Raw genomic sequence first — 27,619 nt, 5'->3', positions numbered from 1 at the left:
CATATAGGATCTTCCAAATTCATTGATGGTTGTTTAACGATTCTCCTCACTTAGGGCAAGGGACAGACCTCTAGAATTAACCAAACCCCATTTTTCTCCTGGGCCAAGATAACATAAGATATTATATCCAGGGATGTCTGGCTGGCTCAGCCAGTAGTATGCAACTCTTGATCTCTTGGTTATGAGTTCAAGCCCAACGTTGGTTGAGTATAGAAATTATAAAACAAGAAAATCTTTAAAAAAAAGACATCATATCCAAATGTGAGACTACCACCCTGATGCTGCATCCATGTGGAATACCCTGTCCTATGTTTAAGTCACTATTTGTTTGGTTTTCTTTTGCTTGTAACTAACAGCATCCTAATTGATACACCTACTAATGACTAAGATTGTGTGTTAACCTTAAAAATAAAACACTCAATTATTTTACCAGCAAAAATGGGTTTATTTGGGAATAACAGAGAATTGCAATTTGGGACAAGCAAGGTATGGCAAAACCATAGGCAAGTCTAACAAACACAGGAGAAGATCCTTATTTTACGGAGAAGGAGAAAGATGGGAGGGGTTGTTTTGAACAAAATTCCCTTGGAGAAAAGCAAGGGTTTGGGATGATGATGGTTTCTCACTGGCTGAGTTGCAGGAGTAGTTGATTTCTTGTAGGAGATGCAATGTATAGCTTTCCTGTTGGAGCCTGTGACTGACAATTCCTTCCCTAATTGACATTGAGTGGTACAGCTTTCCCTTCCAGCCCCTCCTTACATCATCCTGAGTCCACTTTAGTGAGGTTTCCCTTCATTAATTTTAGCAATTATGTACTCTGCCAACCCAGGAGAAGGGAGGCTTGGAGCAAATTACATTGATTTAGAAAAGTAACAAAAATATTTCATTCCTCGTTCCCTGCTAAAGAGTAAAATCCATATTGAGTATGTATTAGTATAATGTTTATTGTGAGATTAAAAGAGATAATGTTCTCAGCAAAGTTGCTTTAAGTGGTAGTTATTACTACTGCTCTTCCCATTATGCTGAATGTTCAGAAATTGTGGGAAGTAGGGAGGAGGCAGCCCAAAGGAGATTGGGAGAATAAACAAAAGACAGCCTTACAAATTCCAGGTTCTTCAAATGTCAATGGCACCATTTACTTTACAAGTGCAAAACATTTTCACATGGAACTATGTGGACTTTCAGTCACTATTCACCTACCAAAGTCAAACATCAGTATGGTCATTCTCCTTTTTTTCCATTTGACTATATGGGAATTTTTAAAACAAGGGGCACCTGGGTGGCTCGGTCAGTTAAGTGTCTGCCTTGGGGTCAGGTCATGATCCTGGGGTCCTGAGATCCACCCCAGGCATAGGGCTCCCTGCTCAGCAGGGGGCTGCTTCTCCCTCTCCCTCTGCCTGTCCCCTACTTATGTTCTCTCTCACTCCTTCACTCTCTCCAAAACATAAATAAAATCTAAAAAGAAAAAAAAAAAAAAAGGAATTTTGGAAACGAACAGAAATGATTATTCATTACTGCTCCTTAGGTGGGAATAGTAACAACTACTGTCATGTTTCAGCTATCCTTACAAAATTATTTTGACACTTCACCACAAATGTGCTCAGCAATTGGAAGTTAAAAATGTGCAGTGTTGATGGAATGTTTTGCCTTGAGACTGCACATGGAAACAGCATTTTTTTGTGTGTGCAGTGGTTCTCCACATCCCCCCTCCTGGCCCATGTGTTTACTGTGTGTTAGGACCTCAGAACAGTGTATACTGTGCCTAACGACTCAGGGATGGCCTCGTTTATATATTCTAATTCAGTGGGAAATGTGGAGAAAAACTAAACAGAAATTTAAATCAATAACCTCCAACAGGGCAGCCCGGGTGGCTCAGCGGTTTAGCCCCTGCCTTCAGCCCAGGGCGTGACCCTGGAGACCTGGGATCGAGTCCCACGTCAGGCTCCCTGCAAGAAGACTGCTTCTCCCTCTGCCTGTGTCCCTGCCCCTCTCTCTCTCAATCTCTCTCTCTCTCTCTCTATATATATATATATCTCATGAATAAATAAATAAAATCTTAAAAAAAACCCAACCTCAATACAGGGTTAGAATACCTCTTAACATGCATTCGCTTAAGTGCTGCGGATCTATAGTAGAAGTTCTCAACCTGAGCTCCGTGGGTTGGCTTGGGGCGTCTGAACCTGTATGCACTGTTTGCATTTTTTCCTTTAAAACGATATATGAAAAAAATAAAATAAAATAAAAAGCAATGAATGAACAACAACAAAAAAAATAAAACAATGTATGAGTGTGTCTAGGTGCATTTTTCTGGGGGTAAAGTCTCCTAGTTTTCACTAGATTCAACGAATAGTCCCAGAGCCCCTAAAAAGGGCTACGTAATGCGATTGCCAGTTGGCAGCACCGTCAAGCCGCAGTTGTTCCCAAGCAGTCCTCAGCTGCAGCAGGCGAGGCGGAAACCTCCTGCCCTCAACAAAAATGGCGGGAGCGGCTTCCCACGTAGCCCCTCACGCAGCAAGGCTAGAAGGCCCCCGCCACCTTCTCTCCACCTTCCCACTCCTGACCCCGGAAGGACTCCGCCCCCGCGGCCAGGCGGCGGCTCAGCGCGGGGCTGCGGCGGGGAAGCGGGCGTGGGCCAGCCGCACCTGGCCGGGGGCAGCCGCAGGTAGGAGGGGGCGGGCCGGGGCCGCGCAGAGTCCGGCTGGGCTCCGGAATGCCCCGAGCCGGGCGGGGCCCGGGCGGGGCGGGGCGGGCGAGGGGAGCGGCGCGGGGCCTGGGCGGCGGCGGGGCGGCGGCGCGAGCGGGGCGTGCACGGGGCTTGACCCGGGGGCGCGGGGGGCGGGGCGGGGCGGGGCGGCCTCCTCGGCAGGTGCTCTCGGTGAGGACCGCCCGGGCGGCCTGCGGCCTCGGGACCGTCTAACCCGCGTCGCTCCCCGTCTGCAGTCCCGAGGGAGGACTCCCGGAGACCGAGCTCTGCGCAGACCTGCGTCGTTGCTGATTTAGCAGCGCTGCCGACGAAGCGTTTTTGCTATGTTTTTCTCACAGTTAGGTTGCATGGGTTTAGGCTTCACGTCATTTTTTTGGGTGTGTGTGTGTGTGTGTGTGTGCGTGTAGTTCAGACTTTCCTGCTTGCTTAAATTCTAAAGTCCGAGGTGTAGAGTAGAATTTTAGGGGGTTTAGGAAACTACTTATCACACCTTTTTTTCTTCTTCTTCTTCTTCTTTTTTTTTTTTTTTTTTTTTTAGCTCTGCAGTGGTTAGCTGGAAAGGAGCGAGTAATATTACATAATATAGTATTTTGGGTGATGTTTTAGACGCACTCTACAAAGTTGAATAAGAATTAAACCGCCTTAGTGTGCATTTTATTTTATTTATTTTAGTGTGCATTTTAATTAATACTTATGAAAACAACTGACACGCTTGGTTTTTTTTTTTATTTTTTTATTTTTAACCTTATTCAATTATTAAGTTTGGAATCATTCCAGTGATTTTAAGTTAAATGGAATGAGGTAAATGAGAATGCAAAAAAAAAAAAAAAAATTGTCAGAACTCTTAAGGGAGCCGCGGCAGCTTAGATTGAAATGTTTCTTTCTCCTCTGCTTAAAAAATTGGAACCCTCTATGATGGAGAAAGTCCCTTTAGATGAATTACTCAGTTTTTTTTTTTTTTTAACTGTAGCACAGATAGCTTAATGATCCAGAATCTTCAGTTACTAAAAATGTTCCTCAAGAAGTCGTGGATTTTGGGAGGCGGAGGGGATAAGTGTGCTTTCTTTTTTTTTTTTTTAAGATTTTTCTTTTTAGTATAACATTAAAAAAAATAATACAGGTGCTTAAAAAATCAAATATTTGAGAAGACTTATAATGAAAAGTAATGATTCCTTGCCCAACCTTTCTTACATGCCAGCCTTGTTCTCCAGAGGACCATTTTTCTCTTGTTTGTTTCTTCATGGATTGCTTTGTATTTCTCAGTTAAATGTTTATATCATAGTTTTTTGGCTGGAATAAATGTACTTCCATTAGAATTATACTGAGCCTGAACATTGTAATCAGAATATGTTTGAGGGGAGATTAAGTGTATACCCTGCGAGTGTCACTAGTAGGGAGTAAGGTTAGCAGTAACCCACCTTAACAAGTATTAACTGTGTTTGATTTGGAAGGAAACTGCTACTTAATCAGTGGACTTGATACTTGTCTGAAGAAAGGATATTAACCGAAATGGATAGTCTACTGGAGTTTACAAAAAGAGGAGAAATATATGCAGAAATAAAGGCCTTTTTTTTTAAAAAAAGATTTTATTTATTTATTCATGAGAGACACACAGAGAGAGGCAGACACAGGCAGAGGGAGAAGCAGGCTCCATGCAGGGAGCCCGACGTGGGACTCGATACAGGGTCTCCAGGGTCACGTCCTGGGCTGAAGGCGGCGCTAAACCACTGAGCCACCCAGGCTGCCCAGAAATTAAGGACTTAAAGTATAGCCAGCCCATAAGCTTTTATAGAGAGATTGCTAATGATTTTTATTTTCTCTTTAGTTATGTTCCTGTGGCCCTATTGGAGGAAAAGAAATGTTAAATTTGGTAGACATAAAGATTCTGGTTACTGGAGAAGCCTACTCTCTTGTGTACTAGAGACCGGTTCAGGCTTTTAATTGGCCTAGATAAAATATTCTTCAGGACCCATTCATTTTATGCTCACCAGGGAGCCTTTATAACTTTTTTTTTTTTTTAATTTAGCTCCTTACCGTTTTTTATTTCAGAGAGGGTATGTTTTGATGACATATATAGGTTTTCTTTTAGTAGATAGCATATTTACTATAAATAGGTAAATTTGTAAGCTAATTTATACATCAATATTATGTGACTTTGTTTAGTATGCGTCCAGCTAGGTACACAGGTAAAATGGAGTTTCTGTCCCAGAGCCGGAACCATCGTGTTTCTGTGACGGTTCTGCTATCTTTAAGGGCCCTTCTGAGAGATAGCTGCCTTCTCTGTAGACATCTGACTTCTCTTTCTCTGGTTTCAATAGAAATAGGCATTAAAAAAATACTAAAATTTTATAGCATGTATGTGGCCTTTCTTTGAAAATCTTTAAAATGGGATAGTTGGAAAATAAGTGCCTGAGTTCTGAAGTTCAGCGAACTGAGCTTACTTTCTGGCCCCAGGAGTCCTGGTTCCAATCAGATTCCCTTCAGCACCTGTCTCTCCTGTTACTTGTAGGAAATAGGTGGGAAGGAATTGATTTTACATTACCATTTAAAAGCTGACATGTTTAACCAGAAAAGAGAGAATCTAGAACTTGCAATTTTCTAAGGGAAATAAGCTATCTGAATTCATAGTTCAAATCTAACTCACTTTATTTTTGGGTGCTTTGGTGATTAATAAATAAACCTGTAGTTCAGATAAATTTAGCTCGTAATTTTCTTCAGGGAAGAATATTATGAATAATTAACTGCAAAAAGAAAAAACTGATAGAGATAAATTTTGAATTTGTATCTTTCATTTGGTGGCTCATATATTTTTATGTTTCATTTAATGAAGATCAGAAGAGGAGTCATGTCAGAAGAAACAGTAAAGGAATCACAGTTTTCCTTGAAGACAGCAGTACTAAGAGTGTTTGATCTTCCTGTGTCTTGGTACTATTCTCTCTCCCAGGTAAAAAAGCAAAAACAAATGTGAAATTAATAAGTTTATTGTTCTGACCATAGTATTTTGTTTACAGTATTTAAATTTCAGTTGAGGTTTTATTTTTTTATTTTTATTTTAAAAATATTTTATTTATTCATGAGAGACACAGAGCGAGAGAGAGAGGCAGAGACAAGGCAGAGGGAGAAGCAGGCATGATGTGGGACTTGATCCCAGGACTCCAGGATGACGCCCTGGGCTGAAAGCAGGCGCTAAACCGCTGAGCTGCCCAGGGATCCCCTCAATTGAGGGTTTAAATGGCTCAGTCAAAATGTTTATTAAGGTAGTTTAATACTTGGTTTTTATTTCATGGTTTTTTTTTGTTATTATATTCATAACTTTTTAAAGGAGATCATATTACTTTAAAAAATAGACCTGTGGTGCCTGGCTGGCTAAGTTGGAAGAGCAAGTGACTCGTCATCTTAGGGTCATGAGTTGAAGCCCCATGTTGGGTGTAGAGATTACTTAAATAAATTAATTTAGGAAAAATAGTCCTACTTTAAAAAAAAAAGATTTATTCACTTGAGAGAGAGAGAGAGAGAGCATGAGAGCACAAGCAGAGGGAGAAACAGACTTCCTGCTGAGCAGGGAGTCTCATACCTCATAAATGGAATCATATAATATTTGTCTTTTGGGGGACTGGCTTATTTTACTTAGCATGTCCTCAACGTTCATCCATTTTGTAGCATGTCAGAATTTCTTTCTTTTTCCAGGTTGAATAACATTTGATTTTATGTATTCCCTGCATTTTGCTTATCCATTCATCCATTGCTGTTCATTTAGGTTACTTCCATCTTTTGGCTCTTGTGGATAATGGTACTATAAAACATGACTGTATGAATATCTGTTCAAGCCCCTGCTTTCAGTTCTTACAGATATCTACCAAGAAGTGAAATTGTTGGGTCATATGAGGATTCTGTGTTTAATTTGTTGAGAAACTGGCAAGTTGTTTTCCATAGTGGCTCCACCACTTTTCATTTCTGTCAGCAGTGGTCAAAGGTTCCGGTTTCTCAACATTCTCACCCAAACCTGTTATTTAATGGCTTTTTGATAGTAGCCACCCTGATGGGTATGAGTTGGTATCTCATTGTGGTTTTGATTTGCATTTCCCTAGTGACTAGTGATGTTGAGCATCTCTTCATGCACTTATTATCCACTTTTATATCTTCTATGAGAATGGTCCCTTGATTTTTAACAAGTGCTTCTAATGGAATTTGTACTTCATTGTACTAAAGGGAAAGGTACTTATGGTAGGTAGCATTTATCACTAAAGTTACATCAAATTTCATCAAATCCAAGATGATCATTTTTGACATTTCAACATTTGTAAAACTCGCTTAACAATTAAAATGAATACTATCTCATATGGGTAAAATACAGTGTAACTTTATATGTACATTGGAAACGATGTTGCACAGATAAGATGTATACAAATAGTAATTACTACCTAGTGTTCACTACATTTAAGACATGTGTGTCCTTTATACATAAAATGTGTCTAATCTACAAAGTAACCTTGGAATTTGGAAATCATCTCCATTTGAAAGATCTGGAAGCTTCAAGAGCTTCAGTAACTTGTCTAAAAGTGCAAATAATAGAGATGCCTCGGTGGCTCAGTTGGTTAAGGAGCCGACTCTTATTTTTTTCTTAAATTAATTTATTTGAGAGGGAGAGTATGCAAGTAGGGGGAGGGAGACAGATAAGCAGATTCTACACTGAGCACAGAGCCCCGCATGGGGCTTGATCTCAGAACCCTGAGATCATGACCTAAGCTGAAATCAAGAGTCAGTCACTTAACGGACTGAACCACCCAGGTGCCCCAAGCATCTGACACTTGATCAGACAGACCTTGATCTTAGGGTTGTGAGTTCAAGCTGGGCATGGAGCCTACTTTAAAAGTGCAAATAATAGGGGTACCTGGGTGGCTCAGTTGGTTAAGTGTCTGCCTTCAGCTCAGGTCATGTTCCCAGGGTTCTGGGGTAGAGCCCCACATTGGGCCCTCTGCTCAGAGAGGAGCCTACTTGTCCCTCTCTGCCCTCCCTTGTGCTCTGTGTCACCATCTCTGTCTCTCTCTCTCTCTCAGATAAATAAATAAAATCTTAAAAAAAAAAAAAAACGTACAAATAATAATAAGATTTTAGCTTGTACCTCCTTGATCCCCAGATCCATTTTCTCTCATTTCCTTTCTTTCCTTTTTCAGGACTACATGCTTAAAAGAAAATTTGACAAATATGGAAAAGAATTAAAGAGAAAATAAAAATAATCAACAGTTCCTCTATAAAAGCTTATTTGCTATACTTTCTCTAGATCTTTTATTTTTGTATATATCTCTCTGCCCTCCACTCCCCTCTCCCTGCCCCCACTACCTTATTCCCCCCATTTGAGATTATAAAGTTCTATATTTTGAACATTTTCTATCATTAAAAATGCCTTATGACTATAGATGTACTATAGTTTATTGAATATTTTTCTGGTTTTGTGTTTCTGGTTTGTTTCAACAGTTTATTATTTATATATATCTTTGTCCAATTTTTAGATTTTTATTAAGGTAGATTCCTAGAGGTGAAAATATTAAGTCTAAATGTTTGGTATTCTTTTATTTGTATATGTTATACCATTTGGATGACATTTCAAAGACTAGCAGAAGGACGTGTGTAAAGCATTGTGCTACACATTTTGTTAGGTAACGTTTCCAAGTTCATTTAGCCCTTACAATGATCTTTTTTTTTTTTTAATTTTTTTTTAATTTTTATTTACTTATGATAGTCACAGAGAGATAGAGAGAGAGGCAGAGACACAGGCAGAGGGAGAAGCAGGCTCCATGCACCGGGAGCCCGACGTGGGATTCGATCTCGGGTCTCCAGGATCACGCCCTGGGCCAAAGGCAGGCGTCAAACCGCTGCGCCACCCAGGGATCCCTACAATGATCTTTTTAAAAATGTATTATTTGAATAGGTAATACAGTTCACAGATCAAAACCACACACATATATACAGATACATACATGAAGATGTTTTGCTATCTCGATCTCCATCCATTCCCTATGGGTAACCATTTGGATTCTTTGAATATCAGGGTTTCCTTAATCAGATATCAGCAAAAGCAATTATATACTCTTTATTTTCTTGTCTTTCTTATAAAAGGGAGCATACTACCTATGTTCTTGTTTTTTCACTTAGATTATTTCCTGGAGATCTTTCTGTATTAATATGTATGGATATTTTTCTTTTTTTTTTATTCCTACTGCTACATAATATTTCTATACATGAACATTTGTGTTATTTCTGATCTAGTGCTGTTACAAACAATGCTATAATGAGTAAGTTTCACATATTTCAATGCATACAGGTGTAGGCATGGGATACAGGTATAGGCACAGGATAAATATTTAGACTTTGGATTTCCAGGCCAAAGAATAAATGTATTTGAATTTGGTAGGTAATGTTAAGTTGCCTTCTGTAGGAACAGTATTATTTTGTACTCCCCAAATTTGTTTTTTTTTTTTTGCCAGTCTGATAGGTGAGAATGGTATTTTTTTTTTAAGATTTTATTCATTTATTCGTGAGAGACACAGAGAGAGAGAGGGAGAGACAAAGGCAGAGGGAGAAGCAGGCTCCCTTTCAGGAGTCTGATGTGGGACTTGATCCCAGGACCCCAGGATCACAACCTGAAAAAGGCATGCTCAATCACTGAGCCACCCAGGTACCCCCAAGAATGGTATTTCATCATGATTTTAATTTTACATCTCTTTTATATTTTGAGAGTCTTTCATAGATTTAAGAGGAATTTGTATTAAGTATGAACATTTTAAAGGCTTTTGTTTGTCATTCTAAAGTTGCTTTTCAGATTGGGTATACCGCCAAAAAAGATTGAGTATACCAACACAGTGTCTTTTTTTTTTAATCTTTTTTTTTTTAAATCTTACCCATTTATTCATGAGAGACACAGAGAGAGAGAGAGAGAGAGAGGCAGAGACACAGGCAGAGGGAGAAGCAGGCTCCATGCAGGGAGCCCTACGCGGGACCCTATCCTAGGTCCCCAGGTTCACACCCCAGGGGTGGTGCTAAACCGCTGGGCCACCAGGACTGCCCCCAACAGTGTCTTAATCATAATCATTGGATAATGTCTTTTTTCACAGCCTAAAAATCAGAGTATTAACTTTTTAAAAATGTTCATTGGCATTTTGTATTTCTTCTTTAGGAATTACTTTTGTACCTTTTGCATATATGATTTTATTATACCACCTATTTTTCGATGCTAAGAATAATTCTCTGAGGCCAGGTGTATTACCCAACTTGTTCCATGAGATATTTTTAAAAATAATAAAGGGGCACCTGGGTGGCTCAGTTAAGCATCTGCCTTTGGCTCAGAATATGATCCCAAGGTTCTGGGATCAAGCCCTATATCGGGCTCCCTGCTCAATGAGGAGCCTGCTTCTTGAGGGAGAAGCACAAACTCCTGCTTGGTACCTAAGCAGTGCCTTTTAAAGGCCAGAAGTTTTTATTTTTGTTTATTTTTTTTTTTGATTTTTTTTTTTTTAAATTTATGATAGTCACACACAGAGAGAGAGAGAGAGAGAGAGGCAGAGACACAGGCAGAGGGAGAAGCAGGCTCCATGCACTGGGAGCCCGATGTGGGATTTGATCCCGGGTCTCCAGGATCGTGCCCTGGGCCAAAGGCAGGCGCTAAACCACTGTGCCACCCAGGGATCCCAGACCAGAAGTTTTTAATTCTGAAATCCATTTGTCAACTTTTTTTTTTTTAAATGGATTAGGTTCTTGGTGTCGTCTCTAAGATATATTTGTATAGCAAAGGTCACAAAGATTTTCTCCTGTGCTTGTTTCTAGAACTTTTATAGTTTTAGATTTTATGTTTCTGTAGTTTTAGGTTTATGATCCATAGTAAATTATTATATTTTATGAAATTATACAGTGTATAATCTTTCTCAACATAATGCATTTGAGATTCATTCCATTGTTGTCTGTCTGAATATTCTGGCCCTTTTTATTGCTGAGTATTCCATTGTATGGATGTACAGTTTATCCATTTACCTGTGGAGGAACATGCAGGTGGTTTGTGGGTCTTGGATTTTGTTTTCTTCTAGAAATTTCTTCCTTGAATTTCCTTTTTACTTTTGACAAAAATAGCTTGACTGTATATGTACAGGTTTATTTCTGATTTCTGTTACATTGATCTTTATGTCTGTTGTTTTGCAGTACCACCTGTTTTAATTATCCTAGTTTTATAGTTAAGTTTTGAAATTGGCTAGATTAAGTTCTCCAACTTTGTTCTTTTTCAGAGTTACTTTGGTTATTCTAGTTCCTTTGTCTTTCCTCAACTTTTTTTTTTTTAATAATAAGCTGCCAATATCTACAGAAATTTTTGCCTGGGGGCTCTTGGGTGGCTCAGTCAGTTAAATGTCTGCCTTTCGCTCAGGTCATGATCTCAGGGTCTGGGATCAAGCCCTAGTTCAGGCTCCCTACTCAGCAGGGAGTCTGCTTCTCTCTCTCCCTCCATCCTTCACACCCGTTTGTACCCCCCACCCCCAATAAATAAAGATCTTTAAAAAGTCTTTTTTTTCCTTTTTTTTTTTTAAGATTTATTTATTCATTAATTCATTCAGAGAGAGACAGGCAGAGGGAGAAGCAGGCTCCATGCCGGGAGCCTGACGTGGGACTCGATCCTTGGTTTCCAGGATCACACCCCGGGCTGCAGGCAGCGCCAAACCACTGTGCCACTGGGGCTGCCCAAAAAAATCTTTTTTTCCTGGGATTTTGATTAAAATTCTATTGGTTTTTGTAAATCAGATTGGAGAGAAACATTTTATAATCCATGAACATGATGTATCTCCTTTCATCTTTGTTTTTTCATCAGTATTTTGTTATTAACTAGCACTGATTTCTTTTTTTTAGATTTACCTCTAAGTATTTTTTTTCTTTTTCTCTTACTTGGTGCTATTATAAATGGTATTGCTTTTTAAATTTCAAATGTCAGGGACGCCTGGGTGGTTCAGTTGATTAAATGTCTGCCTTCAGCTCAGGTTTTGATCCCAGATCTTGAGATCTAGCCCCACATCTGGCTCCCTGCTCAGTGGGGAGCCTACTTCTCCATCTCCCTGTGCCCCTCACTCCCGCTGTTTGTGTGCTCTCTGTCAAATAAATAAACAAATAAACTTAAAAATTCATATATCAAATTCCAGTTGCTTATTGCTGTCATTGACTTTGTAGCCTACTTACCTACCAGTTCTAGGAGATTTGAGCGGTATATTTTGGGGGGGATTTTCCATGTAGACAATCAAATTGCAGTTTCACTTCCTTTCCAGTATGTATTCCTTTTATTCTTTTTTCTTGACTTTTTGTATTGTTTTGTACTTTATTATGATGTTGTTTCTGGATAGCTTCAGGCATTCCTTGGCTGTGGCAGCATCACTGTAATCTCTCCCTCTTCACATGGACTTCTCTTTTATGTCTCAATGAAAAAATTGATACAATTTATTTTTTAAAAAAATTGATATAATTTAATCCCTTATAAGGATCACCCTGTAACGGTGTGATGTTATTTTGATTCTTAAATATATTGACAAAGACTTTTTAAAATAAGATCATAATCTGATATTCAAAGTCTATGTGAATTTTGAGGGGACACTATTTAAGCCACACACCTTCTAGTCCTAATTTGTAGAGATTTTTAAAAATCATGAGTGGATGCTGAATATTTTCAAATGTTCTTTTTGAATCTATTAAGATTATATTATGGCTTTTTTTCTTGGTTTGTTATTATGGTAAGTTGCATTGATTGATTTTTTAATGTTGAACCAGATTTGCATTCCTAGGATATACACTACTTGACCATATATAGTATTCATTTTATATATTGCTGGATTCAACAATGTGTTAATATTTTGTGAAGGATTTTTTTTTTTTTTTTAATGATAGTCACACACACACAGAGAGAGAGAGAGAGAGAGAGGCAGAGACACAGGTAGAGGGAGAAGCAGGCTCCATGCACCGGGAGCCTGACATGGGATTCGATCCTGGGTCTCCAGGATCGCACCCTGGGCCAAAGGCAGGCGCCAAACCGCTGCGCCACCCAGGGATCCCCCTGTGAAGGATTTTTTTTTAAAATCTATCAACATTACAGATATTAGCTTATAATTTTTTGTAATGTCTTTGGTTTTGATATTAATAATAATGCTGGCTTCAAGCAATCTTTGAGAAATATTCCTTTATTGAATGGAATTGATAATTCTTTCTTAAATATTTGGTAGAATTTGCCCTATAGTTTGTGAAAAGGTTTTATTTAACTACATATTCAGTTTCTTTGTACATATGTAACTATTCATGCTATTTCTTCCAGAGTGAATTTTGATTCACTCTGTTTTTCAAGAAATTGACCCATTTCATCTAAAATTGTTGAATTTATGGGCATAGAGTTGTTCATAGTAATCTGTGAGGTCTTTAGTGATGACACCTCTTTCATTTCTGATTTTGGTAATCTGTGTCTTTTCTCTCTCTCTGTTTGTTTTTGGACTGAGTGGCTAGAATTTTGTGAGTTTTATTCATTTCTGTCCCCCCCTCCCCCCCCGAAGCCTATTGGGAGTGACCCTATTGATTTTTTATTTTATTATTTATTTATTAAAAATATTTATTTATTTATTTATTAATGATGGACAGAGAGGGGAGAGAGAGAGAGAGAGAGAGAGAGAGAGAGGCAGAGACACAGGAGGAGGGAGAAGCAGGCTCCATGCCGGGAGCCCAACGTGGGACTCGATCCCGGGACTCCAGGATCACACCGTGGACCAAAGGCAGGCGCTAAACCGCTGAGCCACCCAGGGATCCCCTAAGTTTTGTTTTTTAAAAACTTGATTTTACTGATTTGGTTTTCTGTTTCATTGATTTCTGTTTAGTCTTTATTACTTCCTATTTTCTGCTTGCTTTGGATTGAATTTATTCTTTTTTCTAGTTTCTTAAGGTTAAAAACTCAGATTATGGATTTTGCTACCTTTCTTCTTTAATATAAGCATTTAATGGTATAAATGTCCTTTTTTTTTTTTTTAAAGATTTTATTTATTTATTCATGAGAGACACACACACAGAGAGAGAGAGAGAGAGGCAGAGACACAGGCTCCTTGCATGGAGCCTGATGTGGGACTCGATCCCGAGTCTCCAGGATCACACCCTGGGCTGCAGGCAGCGCTAAACTGCTATGCCACCGGGGCTGCCCTATAAATGTCCTTTGAAAGCTAAAGCTGCATCCCACAGATTGTCTTTTGTTCCTTTGAGGGGATAGAGGAGAGTATTGATGCAGTTCATGCCCCTCCACAAAAGCTCCTTTTTCCCTCTCCCACTTCTGCACCATTAGGGAGACTTAGGATTCTTGCTTTCTTTTATGTGAGTAGTGACTGGTGGGATTCATGAAGATAAAACCTGCAAAAAATATGGATTACCCCTATCTTTGCAGCCCTGCTACCAGGGGGCACTTTACCCTCTCTCACCAGTGCACACTGTCTCTACCAATTTACTCGCGTACTAGTTGAACTCATAAATATCCTTTTGTGTTTTATCTCAGCATGCCAGAGTTTATAAGTTATCTCTTCGTGCAGATGCCTGTGTCTCTTTAGTTTTGGGGCTGGCAGATTGCCCTCCGACCTCAGCATTGTGATGGGTTCAAGAAAAAATGAGAACTTGGCATTTGCTTGGCTTTTTGTTAAGAATTTGGAAATGCATCAGGCTCCCTGCATGGAGCCTGCTTCTCTCTCTCTCTGCCTGTATCTCTGCCTCTCTCTCTTCCTCTGTGTCTCTCATGAATAAATAAATAAAATCTTAAAAAAAAAAAAAGAATTTAGAAGTGACACTCTTTGTACCTCTCTACACCCCACGACTATGGCTTTATATATAGATCTCCTGTATTTTAGGTGATTGATAGTGTCTGTCCCCCAAGACAAAGTTAATTACCTCTTGCTCTGATATTAATAGTGTATACTTATATTACTGTATTTATCACACAATACTGTAATTATCTGACCATATATTTGTCTCTACTGTTAGCACACTGCTTGAAGGAGGCAAGATCTGTGGCCTCAATAACCAGGGCTTCTCGATCATTGAAAGGCATTGATATTTGCTTGCTGAATAGAATTACAGTAAGAATTTTAATCTTCATAATACAGTGTGGTACATTGTAAAATGCTGAGTAAATACTTGTTGAATAATTCATGCATAAAAGGACTTATTCAGATAGCATTTACAAATTGAGTTAATTCAGAGCATCTGGGTGGCACAGTCGGTTAAGTTTCTGACTCGGTTTTGGCTCAGGTCCTGATCTCAGGGTTGTGAGATCAAGCCCTGCATTGGGTTCTACATTCAGCATAGAGTCTGCTTGAAATTCTTCCTCCCTTTGCTCTCCTCTTCCTCGAGTGCATGTGCTCTCTCTCTCTCTCAAATAAATAAATCTTTTAAAAAAATTGAGTTAATTCATGTTTGTCCAAATTTCAAAATTGTCCAAATTAAAAAAAAAAAATTAAAACTCTGAAATGGGGCTCCTTGGGTGGCTCAGTTAGTTAAGTGTCTGGCTCTTGATCTCAGCTCACTTCTTGATTTCAGGTGTGTGAGTTCAAGCCCCATGTTGGGCTCTACACTGAGTGTGGAGCCTACTTAAAAAACAAAAACAATCGGGCAGCCCAGGTAGCTCAGTGGTTTAGTGTTGCCTTCAGCCCAGGGCATGATCCTGGAGACCCGGGATCGAGTCCCAGATCAGGCTCCCTGCATGGAGCCTGCTTCTCCCTCTGCCTATGTCTCTGCCCGCCCCCCTCTGTCTCTCATGAATGGATAAATAAAATCTTTTGGGGAGAAAAAAAGTTAGTATTTGTTGCAATTTAGTAAAGTTTAAAAATTTGTTAAATAGGTAGATTGTTAAATAGGCTTTTTACTAAATAAAGAAGAGGCAAGAAAATGTATGGTGATAAATATGTTCCTGATCCTTCTGGTTCCCCTCCTTGGAGACAAACAGTATTGATAATTTCTTACATATATACTTCCAGGAAAGTATGCCTCTACCATCATGTATATTCATTATTTAATTTTATTTTTTATTTTTATATTTTTTTTTAATTTTTTTTATTTATTTTTTTTATTTTTATATTTTTAAAAGATTTTATTCATTTATTCATGAGAAACACAGAGAAAGAGAGGCAGAGACACAGGCAGAGGGAGAAGCAGGCTCCGTGCAGGGAGCCCAATGTGGGACTCAATCTGGGGACCCTGGGATCACGCCCTGAGCCGAAGGCAGATGCTCAACCATTGAGCCACCCAGGTGTCCCTGTATTCATTATTTTAAATAATTTATTGAACACCATGTTCTGTACCCTGCTTCTGTATTTTGTTGGAATATATAGCTGCCCCTTTTTAAGTGCTTAAAAATATACTAAATTTTTAAAGGCTATTCTGTGGTAGGAACATCTAGATCAAAGGCCTGCAGGCTTTCATTTGTTCTTTGAAACTGAACAGGATGATGAAATATATGCCCATTCTATAATCTGGATTTACTCTGTGTCAGAGAATACCTCTATTTTGAAATTTTTCAACTGAGTTTAAGCAGTTGTTCTTAACTACTAAGTAGAAAAAGGGAGTTTCATGATAAATGTGGATAGAAAGTCTGGAGTGCCTTTACTATACTTGCTTCAGCTCACCTCATCATTCCACTGCTGGGACTAGGAACCCAGATTTCGCCTTTTTTACTGAGTGCCCAAACAAGGCAACACATGTGGAAAGGAGGGGACAGGGTCCACAAAACTTGGTAATTGCATATGAGAGGTGTGAGAAGAGAAGTTAAAGATGGCTTTCTGTTTTCAAGTTTGGGAAATTATGGGGATGGAAGTATTATTAGTGAATCTGGAGAAGGAAAAATTTTTGTTGTGGGAAGATGCAGAGCTCCTTTTTGATAGAGTCAGTTTTAAGATGCCAGCAGAAGAGCTGAGTAGAATCAAATAGGCAGATGGAAATATGGGCTAAATTTCTTTATTTTTAATTTTAAAAAAAAGTTTGTTTTGAGAGAGAAAAAGAGACAGTGCATGAGGAAAGGGGCAGAGACAGAATCTCAAGCAGACTCCCTGCTGAGCACAGAGCCCAGCACGGGACTCGATCTCACGACACATCAGATCATGACCTGAGCTGAAATCGTTAAGTCCGATCCTGAACCGACTGAACCATCCAGACGCCCCTAGGTTTATTTTAAAAGGACAGAACTGGAAGTAGAGACTAAGCAGTCATTTGCATAGAGGTGACTGAAATGATTGGCCCAGTGCACCTTGCTAGAGAAGGGATGATGGTAAAGGCTTTTCAGTTTCAGTTATTGTTTAGCAGAGAATCAGCATTGCCAATAAATTCTGGAAAGGAAATAAACTAGTTACCTCTAACCAAAGTAGGTGTGGATAAAATTAATAAGTAAATAGTTAATAAAACAGTAAACTATAAAAATAACTGCTTGATTTTTTTAGAGAAATAACTAATTTTTGTTTGAAATACTCTCCTATTTGTGTATTTTTGAGCAAACAAAGGCTTAAAATACTTTTAAGGTGTGACTCCTGACTATAGTTAGATTTGTTTCTTCAGGTAGGAATTATATATGTTGTTTTACCAGGAATAGGTTATGTAAATAATATGTAAATACAAAAGATTGCAAAATACTATCACAAAAGGCATTTTGAAGTAACTTCTGTTGATCTTAATTTTAGGTCCAGAGTGTCAATTCTTGTCATAGCTGTGCTTGCGGCAATTCTAACTCCTGGGACAAAGCAGATGAAGATGATATTAAACTTGTGAATATTCCTGTGACCACTCCTGAGAACTTATACTTGATGGGTAGGAATACCATAATAAAGTTTTAAGATATTATACTCTCATTTAATGTGAAACTAAAGAATGATGAATTATTCTAAGGGAAACAGCATAGTTTTGAAATGTTCTTATATCTTTTGAATCTAGTGTACATAACATAACCTACTATATTAGTTTTTGGAGGATACTCTAACAAATTACCACAAACTTAGTTGTTTAAATAGCAGAAATGTATTCTTTCAGACTTTTGGCAGCCGGAAGACTGAAATCATTATCACTGGGCTGAAATCAAGATATCTTTAGAGCTGTGCTTCCTCTGGAGGCTTAGGGGAGTAACTGTTTCTTGTCCCTCTCAGCTTTTGATAGGTTCTGGCTTATGGCCATGTGACTGCAATCTCTAGTCAGTACCTCCTCTGTGCACACCAAATCCCCCTCACCCTCTTACTGGGACAGTTGTGATTGGATTTAGGGTCCACCAAATAATCTAGGATAACCACCCATGTTAAATTCCTTAATTTAATCACATCTGCAAAGACCCCTTTTCTTTGTAAAGTAATGTTTACAGGTTCCAGAGGTTAGGACCTGACATTTTTTGTTGGCCACTATTCAATCTGTTACACTTATCTAATCTGATTTGTTGATTTTTTTTTTAAGATTAATTTATTTGAGAGAGGGAGAGGGAGGGAAAGCAGGGGGAGGGGCAAAGGGATAGGGAGAGAGAATCTCAAGCAAATTCTGAGCTGAGTGAAGAGAGCCTAGTGCAGGGCTTGATCTCACAACCCTAAGATCATGGCCTGAGCTAAAACCAAGAGTCAGATGCCTAACCAACTGAGCCAACCAGGCACCCCTATTTTATTTTAAGTAGGCTCCATGCCCAACATAGGGCTTGAACTTACGACCCTGAGATCAGGAGTCATATGCTCTACCAACTGAGCCATCCAGGCACCCCTAAATTAAGTAGCTTTTAAAGATCTTTTTCATTAATATGTCTAGAATATTGGAATATTTTATATGTCTTGAATGTTGGAATATTTTGGTTTTTTTTGAAGTACGTAATTATTTTGGTAAGACTTTTTTTTTTTTTTTACTTGGAGAAAAAGAATCACATATTCACCTTTTTTTCCCCATAAAGCTGTCTAGCTGGGGGGATATAGAATTTCTACTTGAACTGTAACTCTTGATGGGTTTTCCAGAAGTTTTGTAGATTTTCAACTGACCCAGCAATTTGTCCATCCAAACACAACTGACCCAGCAATTTATCCATCCAACTACAAATCATGTAGTTTAAGGAACATTCTGTGGGGGAAAAAAAGTTGGGAAAACCTTTATTTAGCCTTAGTATCCTATTTCCTCTCAGCTTTACTCTCTCCTTGTGACAACGTCTTATAAACCTGATAGCTTCTTATCAACTAGTTTCTTCTATTTACCTATGTTTTTAATTTAGGAAGATATATTGAAAGATAGTTGTGTGAATATAAAAATTAGTCATTGTTGGACTTTTGATGAACTCATGACACTGTTCTAGAAAAATCCCAAGCAGGATATAAATTTGAGTTACATTTAAAAAAAGAAGATATATCGGTCATTTCTCTGATTTTTGGTTGACTAGAATTATAGGCCTAGAATATGTTGGGAAATTAAAATTCTGCTATGAAATGAGGTGAACATAAAATTATTCTTTAGTGCCAAAGTTACAGTCAGACTGTGCCATTGTTGATAACTATATGAAAAAGACTTCAGCCTAAAATAATTTTATTTTGCTATTGGTTTTTCTTACTTACAATTATTCTGTTCTTAATTCATAGGTATGGAATTGTTTGAAGAGGCGCTGCGTCGATGGGAGCAAGCTCTCACTTTTCGAAATAGACAGGCTGAAGATGAAGCCTGTGGTTCTATTAAATTGGGTGCAGGAGATGCCATTGCTGAAGAAAGTGTAGATGTAAGGGTGATTTATCTAAGAGTGGCCTTTATAATATTGGAAGAATTGAACAATGTTTAATGTTGATTCAGTGTCCTTGCTTTTTGTGGCATTTAATAAAACTGGTTTTTTGGCCCCCCTTGGGATTATGTAGGGTTATATCTTATTGGGCTTTTTCTGTTCAGTTAGTTGTTGAATCCCAAATTTACAATTCATATCAAGTTCCCTGATTTTCCAGGAATATATGGAATTAAGCTAGTAAGATTTCTAAGGGGATTTTTAAAAGTCTGTTTTATACTTTGTGATTAATTAAATGGTATTATATTCATAAAAGTTACATAGACTTTTAAATAGACTGATATTGATCATTTTGGCTAATGATTTTTTTCTTAAGATATTATTTATTTATTTGAGAGAGTGAGAGAACATGCCCAAATGGGGGGAGGGATAGAGGGCAAGGGAGAAGCAGACTCCTAGCTGAGTAGGGAGCCCCACATGGGGCTGGATCCCAGGATATGGGATCATAACCCAAGATGAAGGCAGACTAAGCTTAGCTGACTGAGCCACCCAGGCACCTTGTTGGCTAGTGATTCTTAAATTTGAGCATGCATCAGAACCATCTGAAAGGCTTATTAAGACAGACTTGGGTTTCTAATTCAGTGTGTGGATTAGGTCCTGAGAATTTGCATTTCTAGCAATTCTCAGATGATACTGATGCTGCTCTTCCAGGATCTTACTTTTAAAAGCCCTGATCTACTCCCACTCCTTATATTTACAGGTAGAGAAGCTAAATCCCTAAGAACTGAGGTGACCTCGCCAAAGGCCCAGCTAGAACCCAGTGCTGTCACTACCCAATAGTTATTCCTCATATCCCACACTTTCTCTGCCTTTCATTTAAGAGTGGAAGGTGTTGGGACACCTTGGTGACTCAGTGGTTGAGTGTCTGCCTTTGGCTCAGGGCATGATCCCAGGGTCCTGGAATTGAGTCCTGCATTGGGCTCCCCACAGGGAGCCTGGTTCTCCCTCTGCCTATGTCTCTGCCTCTCTCTTTCTATGTGTCTCATGAATAAATAAAAAAGTCTTTAAAAAAAAAAGTGGAAGTTACTGAGGATTTTAACATTAGAATCTAATATTTGCTGTATGTACTTTTTTCTCCTCATAGGATATTATTAGTACTGAATTTATCCATAAACTTGAAGCTCTGCTGCAAAGAGCGTATCGTCTCCAAGAGGAGTTTGAAGCTACCCTGGGGGCATCTGATTCTAATTCCCTGGTTAATGATATTGGTAAGTTGGATATTTTATATAGATTTTATGAAACAAGTAAATTTTTTCTTTTATATTCTTGGAATCATTTGTTTAAGTATATTAATATGGCTACATATTTTTTAGAAAATAGTCAAGAGAAAAAAAGTCCTATCATATTTACTGATTATTTTCTTTCAGTTTTATTTTTCTAGAGTGAATTTAATACCCTTAAATATAATGTCAAGTACTTACTCTAGGTAGGATCGTGACTTTAAAATCATATTCTAATTGAAAGAATCCCAGTCCACGTGTTGGAGAGAGGAGGAAAATAAAATAAAAATGGGGTAGAGACACACCTCAAAAATGTGCATGTAGCTCATGGCATACATTTAAAATAGTTAAGAATAATTCAGAATTAATAATTAAGAAATTTTATTTCTTGGACCCCATTTTAATTGCAGGCTAGATTTTTATATCAGTAGCTAGGACATGCATTAGTATATACCATTACCCTTATTTCCTCTTTTAAAGGGAAAAGAACTTTGAAAAGTCTTTTTTTTTTTTTTTTAAGATTTTATTTATTTTTTAATGAGGAACACAGAGAGGCAGAGACAGAGGGAGATGCAGGCTCCACACAGGGAGCCTGATTTGGGACTCGATCCTGGGACTCCAGGATCACGCCCTGCGCCAAAGGCAGACACTCAACCACTGAGCCACCCAGGCGTCCCTTGAAAAGTCTTTTTTTTTTTTTTTTAAGAGGATTTTTTTTTTTTTAAGATTTTATTTATTTATCCATGAGAGACACACAGAGAGGCAGAGACGTAGGAAGAGGGAGAAGAAGCAGGCTCCATGGAGAGAGACTGATGTGGGACTCGATCCAGGGACCCTGGAATCACGCCCTGAGCCAAAGGCAGACGCTCAACCGCTGTGCCACCCAGGCATCCCTGAAAAGTCATTTTAAGTGATGTTTTCAAAGGGATGAATGATTAAAATTGCTTCCTTGAATTCTGTATATGCTCCTAAGAATGAAGTAATACAAAATTACATTGCACCTCTTTTTGGTAAAAAAATTTTTTTAAGTTTGAGGAGAATTGTTATTTTATTATAAGGAATAAAAATAGCTAAGGAGTGTTAAGTTCTTCCACATTTTTTTTTTCCTGAACATAAACTACAAGTGTCTACATTTAGGAAACCTTATGTATCTATGTATTTTGAATTTTGGTGAAGATTTCTTTTGTATTAGAATTAAGAATTACTATGTAGGGGCACCTGGCTGGCTCAGTTGGAGGAATGTGTGACTCTTGATCTTGGGTTGTGAGTTCGAGCCTCACATTGGGTGTAGAAGTTACTAAAAAAAAAAATAAATAAACTTTAAAAAATTGCTGTCTATATGTTAGGGTTATGTGATGCCTCTTTGTATTAATTTTGCTCTTTGCTTTTTCATATTGTCACCAAAATTACTTATTAGGCTTGAGTATTTTTTAGTAGTTTCTCTCCTCTTATCTTGGCATAGTGTTTTGACATGTGGAGGTTACAGATCAGAAAGAAGTAGGTGATATTCATGTTAACAAATAGAATTTGTCAAAGCCTTCTTTTTTATACTTACAGTTTCTTTCTACACAATTTCTTCCTTTTTTTTTTTAAGATTTTATATATTTGTTTATGGTAGACTCAGAGAGAGAGGTAGAGACATAGGCAGAAAGAGAAGCAGGCTTCATGCAGGGAGCCCGATGTGGGACTCGATCCCAGAACTCCAGGATCACGCCCTGGGCCAAAGGCAGACGCCAAACCACTGAGCCACCCAGGCGTCGCTCTTTCTACACAATTTCTTTCATAACTTCTTACAATGACAGAAAGGACAAAGAGAAGGAATTTTAAACGAATTCAAGTGTAACAACAGAATGGAACAACTGGAAAAGATAGGAAAATAGTTACATGGCAAGGAAAACCACAGAGATCAAGGAGTAGGAAAAAATGATAAGTATAAGGAAGAGAGAGGAAAAGAGCCACAAGGCTTAATGTTTTATTCTAGGAGTGGAGGCTTTGCCCTCACTGTTCTAATTGTCTACCTGCAGTTTTCTTTCCAGCCTCAGTGATGCTGAGCGTCATGGAGGTGTGTGCTTCTTTTTTTAAAAAAAAAATTTTTTTTTAAAGAAATTTTATTTATTCATGCATGAGAGACATAGAGAGAGAGAGAGAGAGAGAGAGAGAGAAGCAGGCTCCACGCAGGGAGCCCGACATGGGACTCAGTCCAGGGTCTTCAGGATCCCACCCCCGGGCTGAAGGTGGCGCTAAACCGTTGAGCCACCGGGGCTGCTCAGGTGTGTGCTTCTTACACTTCTTACTCATGTAATGTACATCTCAGATTCAGCTCTGTTTAGCAGCCCAAAGTTTCTTTTTTCTACTGACCATAAAGGTTGGCAAAGTCTGTCTTCAAGGTTTTTTCAGGTTATTAGGTTATGAAGATTTCTTAGGTATTGCCCCAAAAGGTCTGCTTTGAGTTACATTGCTTCTGGACAAGAAGTCCCCTAGGCACATGGCTTCGTTTCTGGAGACTTCACGTTGTTTCTGAGTAAATTGTTGCTAATTTGGAACCCTAAATGGATAGGATTTCTAGAGTGGAACCCATAATCAATCCATAAATTTGGTTAGCTTAGGTTTGGAATAAATTCCCAACCTAACCCATGTCTTAACCTGCACTGTCACTGGCTTCTAAGCTGACTGGTTATTACCCTAGAGATTCCAGTTAACATGAAGCTGTTATAGTTCCTTCTTGAATTCTTTGGAAATTGTTTTCTTATTGCAAGTTTTCATTTTTGAACTTCTGAAATGAAAGAACTCAATCCGTGGTCAAAATTCTGGTAGGGGAGTACCTCTTTATATCTGTTAGTTGATATTGATCAAAATTGCTTAGATGTAAGTTAACTCTCCTCATTCTTTAAATACAAATTCATTTTACACATTTAATTTATATTATTGGGAGGCAACTTATAGCTAATAGTCATAAATAAAGATGTTAATAAATGCCTTCAGAGGTTTGAGGGTGAATTTAAACCAAGTATTGATCTGATTTGAGTGGATACTTCACTGTTTTGGAATTTTCTTTGTCCTATTTGATAAAATTAAAATTTTTTTCTTAAGAATTTGATAGGTTTTCAAATTTGGAAGATTTCTCAGCAGTCATCTGATATATCTCCTTTCCCCTCTACACCTGTACTTAATAACTAACACCTGCCATTGCTTCCATGTTACCATGTGTCGGACCCTTTGCTGAGCACTTAGATACATTATTGTTTCTTTTCTTCCTCCCGTACTACACTGAGTGAAAATTTTCCCACTTAATCTTCACAATAACTTTTATAAGATAGAGTTATCATCCTCATTTTTTAGATGGGGAAAGAGAGAATAGGGGATAGTGAGTAACTTCCATAGAGTTGCATAGCTATTAAATGACAGAACCCAAATTTCGACTCAGGCAGGCTAACTTCAGAGTTCATACTCCGAACACCATGCGAAATTTCCTCACCACCTTATAAGACAGATACCCCTTCCTTGAATGGGTGATTGTGAACTCAGTAGAGTATGCCTATTGGCAAAGTGTCCTTTAGGAAGTATAATCTTGAAGCAGGCATCCTGGAAACCCCATAGATGCTAAAGTAAGGAGACATTTTTTGTCCTGGTATTTACTTATTTATTAAAAAGATTTTATCTATTTATTTGAGAGAGCAAGTATGCATGCATGCATGTGGAGGGGAGGGTCAGAACATCCAGCTTCTGATTTTGGCTCAGGTCATCTCAGGGTTGTGAGACTGAGCTCCATGCTGGGCATTGAACCTACTTAAGATTCTCTTTCTCTCTCTCCGTGTACCCCTGCCCCTCCTCTTTAAAAAAAATGGCTAATACCAATTCACATTTTTTGGGAAATATTGCTGATACTGAGTTATTTTGTAGGCAAGTATTTGCCATCAAGAATTCATAGCTGGTTTTATTCTCACTTGTAAATCATCTTAGATCTAGAAGTTACACGTGTCAGATTTTATTGACTACATAGAACCTCAGCAAAACATATTTCACTAATTTGGAGTTCAAAATATAAACAGAGACTCTACTTAATTTTACATCTGTACTATCTATAGTAGTCTGCCAAGTTAACACTGAACAGGATTATGAGGACAGTTTAAATCTTCCTCAGCACGATTCTTTCAGTATGTTTAGCGTTTCTCTTTTTAGATAACAATGTGTTTATTTAAACTAAATTAAATCTATTCTCTTTTTTAAAAATAGCAGATCCAAACACTTTTGAGTTGTTGGTATTATGAATTTTTTGGTTCCTTTAGGTAGGTGAAATTAATAACAGTTGAAAAGGGACACCTAGGTGGCTCAGTGGTTGAGTGCCTGCCTTTGGCTCAGGGCGTGATCCCGTGGTCCTGGGATTGAGTCCTGCATCAGGCTCCCTGCATGGAGCCTGCTTCTCCCTCTGCCTGTGTCTCTGCCTCTCTCTCTGTGTCTCTTATGAATAAATAAATACAATCTTAAAAAAAAAAAACAGTTGAAAAAACGAATAGTATGATTCTAGCACTGGATTATGGTAATGGTTGCACAACTCTATATATTTACTAAGACTCATTAAATTGTACATTTATTTATTTAAAGATTTTATATATCTGAGAGAGAGAGTGTACACATGAGCAGGAGGAGGAGGGGCAGAGGGATTAGCCGACTCCCCACTGAGCACAAAGACTCAATGCAGGGCCCAATCCCAGGACCCTGAGATCATGACCTGAGCTGAAACCAAGAGTTGGGGCACTTAATTGACTGAGGAACCTGGGTGCCCCTGCATTGTACATTTAAAAGGGGGAGATTTATGTTGTGTAAATTATATTTCAATAGAGTTGTTAAAAAATACACTATAGTTGTTAAGCTAATTTTAGTCAAGTTTTCATAAATTTGAATTAGTGCAAAACATTATACTAAAAATTTTAAATAATGCAAATGCTAAAAACTTTTAAAAAATTCATCAAGAAAAAAAAATTCATCAAGAATCACTTAGTTTCAAAGCTTTGGGGCTGGTGAATTATAAACTGTTTAGGTGGTGCTACTGCACCTGGTAACTAGAAATACTGAGTATCCTTTATAAATGTCCTGTGAGCCATATTGTCCTTTATATGCTCGGAAACTTCTGCAGGTGGTTTTAGTGATTCTGCTGTTATTTTTACTTCTTTTGTTAAATTTAAAGTCTTTTTATATTTTGTAATATTGTTATCCAAGTGTTATGAAATTAAATTTTAAAAGTATTGAAAAGGTCAAATAACTGCTGATGTTCTTGCTGTTTAGTACTGCACATGTTGGAAATACTGGCACTAATGCTGAAAAAAATAAAAGCAGAATTAAAGCAAGAGCACTTTTATTTTAAAAGTTAAAAACTACTGGCAACCTGGTTCTAAAATCCAACCATTGAGGCACTTGGTGGCTCAGTCAGGTAAGCAGCTGGCTAACTCTTGGTTTCAGCTCACGTCATGATCTCAGGGTCATGGGTCAAACCCTGCTTCACGCTTTGCATTCACCCTGGAGTCTGCTTGAGATTTTTCTCTCCCTCTCCCTATGCCCCTCCCCCTGCTTTCTGTCTAAAATAAGTTAAAAAATAAAATCTTAAAAAAATAATAAATAAAATTATAACCACTAGTGTACTCCTAAGCCAGCTATCATCTGTGTTAAAATAGGAAATACTATTAACATCTGGGAAGGGGTAGTGATACAAAAAAATTTCCTAAAAATACTATAAATGTTTTAAAAGTGTTCTTCAAAAATGTTTTTATTATAGTCATTTACTGTGCTTTAAAACTATGCTTGAAAAAAGAAATACAACACAGTAGTTGTAATCTACTTCAACCTCTCTATTTCTTTCTATACGAAAATAACTGAATTAGGCAGCGTTTTAAGGCATGAGTTCCTTGCATAAAATGTAACCACTCTTTATTCTCTAATTCATCTTTTGCAGTGTTCTGTACTGGTATTTCCTTAACCATTCTGAATTAGTAAATCATTATTGGATGTACAGTTGACCCTTGAACAACACAGATTTGAACTACACAAGTTCACTTATACACAGTGATAAATATGGGAGAGTACTGTAAATGTATTGATAAATATGGCACAGTACTGTAAATGTATTTTCTCTTCCTTATGATTTTCTTTTTTCTTTTTCTTTTTCTTTTTTTTTTTTTTTATTTATTCATGAGAGACATTATTCATGAGAGACATTATTCATGAGAGAGAGGCAGAGACATAGGCAGAGAGAGAGGCAGGCTCCATGCTGGGAGCCCGATGTGGGACTTGATCCTGGGTCTCCAGAATCACATCCTGGGCTGAAGGCAGATGCTCAACCACTGAGCCACTCAGGTGTCCCTCCTCATGATTTTCTTATTAACATTTTCTTTTCTCTAGGTTATTTTATTGCAAAAGTACAGTATATAATACGTATATAAAATATGTATTAAATAAATAAAATCTTTAAAACAAAATATGGGTTCATCAACTCTGTATTACTGGTAAGGTTTCTGGTCAACAGTAGGCTTTAAGTAGTTAAGTTTTGGGGGAGTCAAAAGTTATATGTAGATTTTCAACTGCATAGAGGGTTAGTGTCCCTAACCTTCACATTGTTTAAGGGCCACCTGTATTTCTATACTTGCTTTTACATATCAAAAATTTACTTGGGGCTTAATAATTATTTGTTCTATTACTCCTACTGTAAAATGAGATGAAGATCTGAATTCTCTAATAATAAAAAAATGTTTTCCTTATTGAGACTGTTCAGTGTTAAATGCAAGATATTGAAATCACTAGAGGGCAGCACATTATATCTACATATTAAAAGCCTATGACTCATAAATGCCATTCTGTGATGCTCCTAGCACTGGAAGTTAAATTTAGGTCACCACATTT

At 38.0% G+C, this 27,619-nt stretch overlaps 1 protein-coding gene, 1 long non-coding RNA gene and 1 other non-coding gene across 3 annotated transcripts in view; 2 read left to right on the top strand and 1 right to left on the bottom strand.

The window, feature by feature from the left end:
* The first annotated feature begins 2,563 nt into the window (after positions 1-2,563).
* On the top strand, positions 2,564-8,096 carry LOC121487515. The gene is made up of 3 exons (XR_005986852.1): positions 2,564-2,662; positions 5,535-5,648; positions 7,879-8,096. It is a non-coding gene; the product is annotated as an uncharacterized LOC121487515 (long non-coding RNA).
* Positions 8,097-16,997: 8,901 nt separating this feature from the next.
* Positions 16,998-27,619, top strand: part of MIGA1 (mitoguardin 1) — a 69,280-nt gene continuing 58,658 nt past the window's right edge. Inside the window, exons 1-4 of the mRNA XM_041748582.1 lie at positions 16,998-17,003; positions 17,410-17,536; positions 19,318-19,451; positions 20,593-20,716. Of these exons, the coding sequence (XP_041604516.1) occupies positions 16,998-17,003; positions 17,410-17,536; positions 19,318-19,451; positions 20,593-20,716 (391 nt within the window). The remainder of the gene's footprint in view (positions 17,004-17,409; positions 17,537-19,317; positions 19,452-20,592; positions 20,717-27,619) is intronic.
* Positions 18,384-18,456, bottom strand: TRNAR-CCU. The gene has a single exon. It is a non-coding gene; the product is annotated as a tRNA-Arg (tRNA).

This window comes from Vulpes lagopus, chromosome 3, assembly GCF_018345385.1.
Source record: "Vulpes lagopus strain Blue_001 chromosome 3, ASM1834538v1, whole genome shotgun sequence".
Lineage (NCBI taxonomy): Eukaryota > Metazoa > Chordata > Mammalia > Carnivora > Canidae > Vulpes > Vulpes lagopus.
This window is presented reverse-complemented; position numbering and strand designations above follow the sequence as displayed.